At 31.2% G+C, this 2,275-nt stretch overlaps 1 protein-coding gene across 1 annotated transcript; it reads right to left on the bottom strand.

Annotated features, from left to right (window-relative positions):
* Positions 1-1,178: 1,178 nt before the first annotated feature.
* LOC140446332 (uncharacterized) lies at positions 1,179-1,709 on the bottom strand. Its single transcript, XM_072538874.1, has one exon. The coding sequence runs from the start codon at positions 1,707-1,709 to the stop codon at positions 1,179-1,181; it is 531 nt and encodes a 176-aa protein (XP_072394975.1).
* Positions 1,710-2,275: the final 566 nt, after the last annotated feature.

Raw genomic sequence — 2,275 nt, 5'->3', positions numbered from 1 at the left:
ATTGTAAAAATACAACAAAAAATTGTAAATTCAAGTTCTATAGGTTTCCAACTTTTAAGCACAAATTAATGCGACGAGAAAAGTGGACTTTATCATAATAAAAGAGAAGTAAGCAACATAACCCAAATTTTGCATTCTTACGGCCGATTTCGTAATAAGTTTGACGTGAACATTAAATTAAAATTCACTTTAAAGTGTAAATTTCAATAATGTAAAGTATAAATTTCAATAATAATTATGTTGGTTCAAGTTTGTTTGCAATTTTTTTTTCAAATTTAAAAATATGCTAAATATTTCTTCAAGTTCGGATTACGCCACCCAAAAGTTGACAGGAAAAGAATTAATTATTTAAACCAATGTGATTGATGTACAAGTAAACAGAAATAACTGCGATGGTGACGATTTGACTCGACCAGACATTGATTGATGCGGTGTTGCCTAATCGAATATTATTTTAGAGGTTGTCCATTGAACTGTAATATTAATACTCCATAATTACTGTAATGAGTTTATAATTATATTTATTATCAGAGCCCTAATATCAAAGTTAAAATGTTTGAGGTAATTGATAAAATATGTTATTTGCTGAAGTTATTAGTCATAATCATTAAAATGAACTGAATGAATGGAAATCTATTAAATTAGAAAGCTAAATTTGTTCCATACTGAGAATTGCGATATTTAGTTAAAATAAATTGTTTCCGACGGTTGTGGAAATAAGCTTATAAAAATAAATTTACCTGTTTTTATTTTCAAATATCAAGTTCGCTATTTTCGCTGTCGGAATTTAATTGTAAATCGTCGCTATCTGAATCTTCATCTGGATTAATAACAATACGATCTACGACTACATCAATTAGTGGCTCTTTTGACATCAATTCACGTTCAGTTGCGATGACTTTGTCTGTTATTTTTTTCCACTCCTCCACAGGAAAGGTTTCAAAAAATTCGTCCGACAGCTGCTGGATTGATGTAAATGTAAAGTCTACATTTCTGGCTCCTACATATGATTTCAAAGCTGCCCAAACCATTTCAATAGGATTCAAATCTGGATGGTATGGTGGGAGTCTAAATACATCATGTCCTTGTGCTCGCATAATTCTATCGATTGCATATTTTACTTAACGAGGTTTATGCAATTTTATTATGTTATAGAGATCAGGCTTCAACATAGAGGTTCAACATTCAATATTTCTTTCCCGAAGCCATTCCTGCATAACACACTTTTTCGATGCAGATGTGGGACATTTATCTTCCTGTGTATTATGGTATGGCGCATTATCTAACACTATTACACTATTCGGAGGCAAGTTGCACAAAAGATTTTCTTTCAACCATTTTTTAAAATTTGCATAGTTCATGTCATCATGATAGTCTCCAGATTTTGACGTCGACTTCCACCTCACATAAGAACCAGGAACAAAACCTTGTTCATTTCCTGCTCCAACAATATTTAAACGTTGCCCTTTTGACACTGGTTTTTTAAGTCCATTATTACTGGTATCACACCAATTGTTTTTTGCAATATGGCTCGTAAGTAAATAAGTTTCGTCAGTAAACACTATAAATTTATTTGCATTTCTTGCTTCCTTGATATTCCTCAGATATTGCAGCCTTAAATGTCTAATTTCGTGTTTCTCTATCAACATTTTTCTGTTGTCGACTGTTTTTTTCCAGCGAAACCCAAGTTTGTGGAATTCCATCCTCATACTTTCTCTACTAACTGCATAATTCAATTCATTTACAAATTTTTGGTGAATTTTTTTAATTGTGGGAACTTGTTTATGGCGAAGATGAAAATCATATATTTGTCTCCGTAATATACTTTGATCACATGGATCTAGCTGTATTTTTGAGGACTTTTTTTGTCGTTTATTAGGTGTGGAGAATCCGGGGGTTTCTCCATTTTCAACCTCATGACCCTCTTTAGCTATTTTTCTGACGCTGGATAAACTGACACTTATAACAATTAATATTATATTAACTTTTTCCTCTTATTCGATTATTTTCTATATCTCTATAACACCATCTCTTTTTTTAATTGATTTATAACAAAAATGGTAATCTAAGTATGCGAAACATTTATAATATATTATATACATTTTAATATAATTATACAATCGATTTACCTGTCAAAGCAGCTACTCGTTCTTGTGTGTGTTTCTTTGAAAGATTTTAATTGACAAAAGATACAGTTATGCAATTTAGTCTAAAATGAATATTAGTTAAAGTGCTTTAGGTTGTCATTATGAAATCGGACGTTAATGTCGCTCCA

This window comes from Diabrotica undecimpunctata, chromosome 7 (assembly GCF_040954645.1).
Source record: "Diabrotica undecimpunctata isolate CICGRU chromosome 7, icDiaUnde3, whole genome shotgun sequence".
Classification (NCBI taxonomy): domain Eukaryota; kingdom Metazoa; phylum Arthropoda; class Insecta; order Coleoptera; family Chrysomelidae; genus Diabrotica; species Diabrotica undecimpunctata.
The sequence above is the reverse complement of the archived record's forward strand: the minus strand, read 5'-3'. Positions and strand labels throughout refer to the sequence as shown.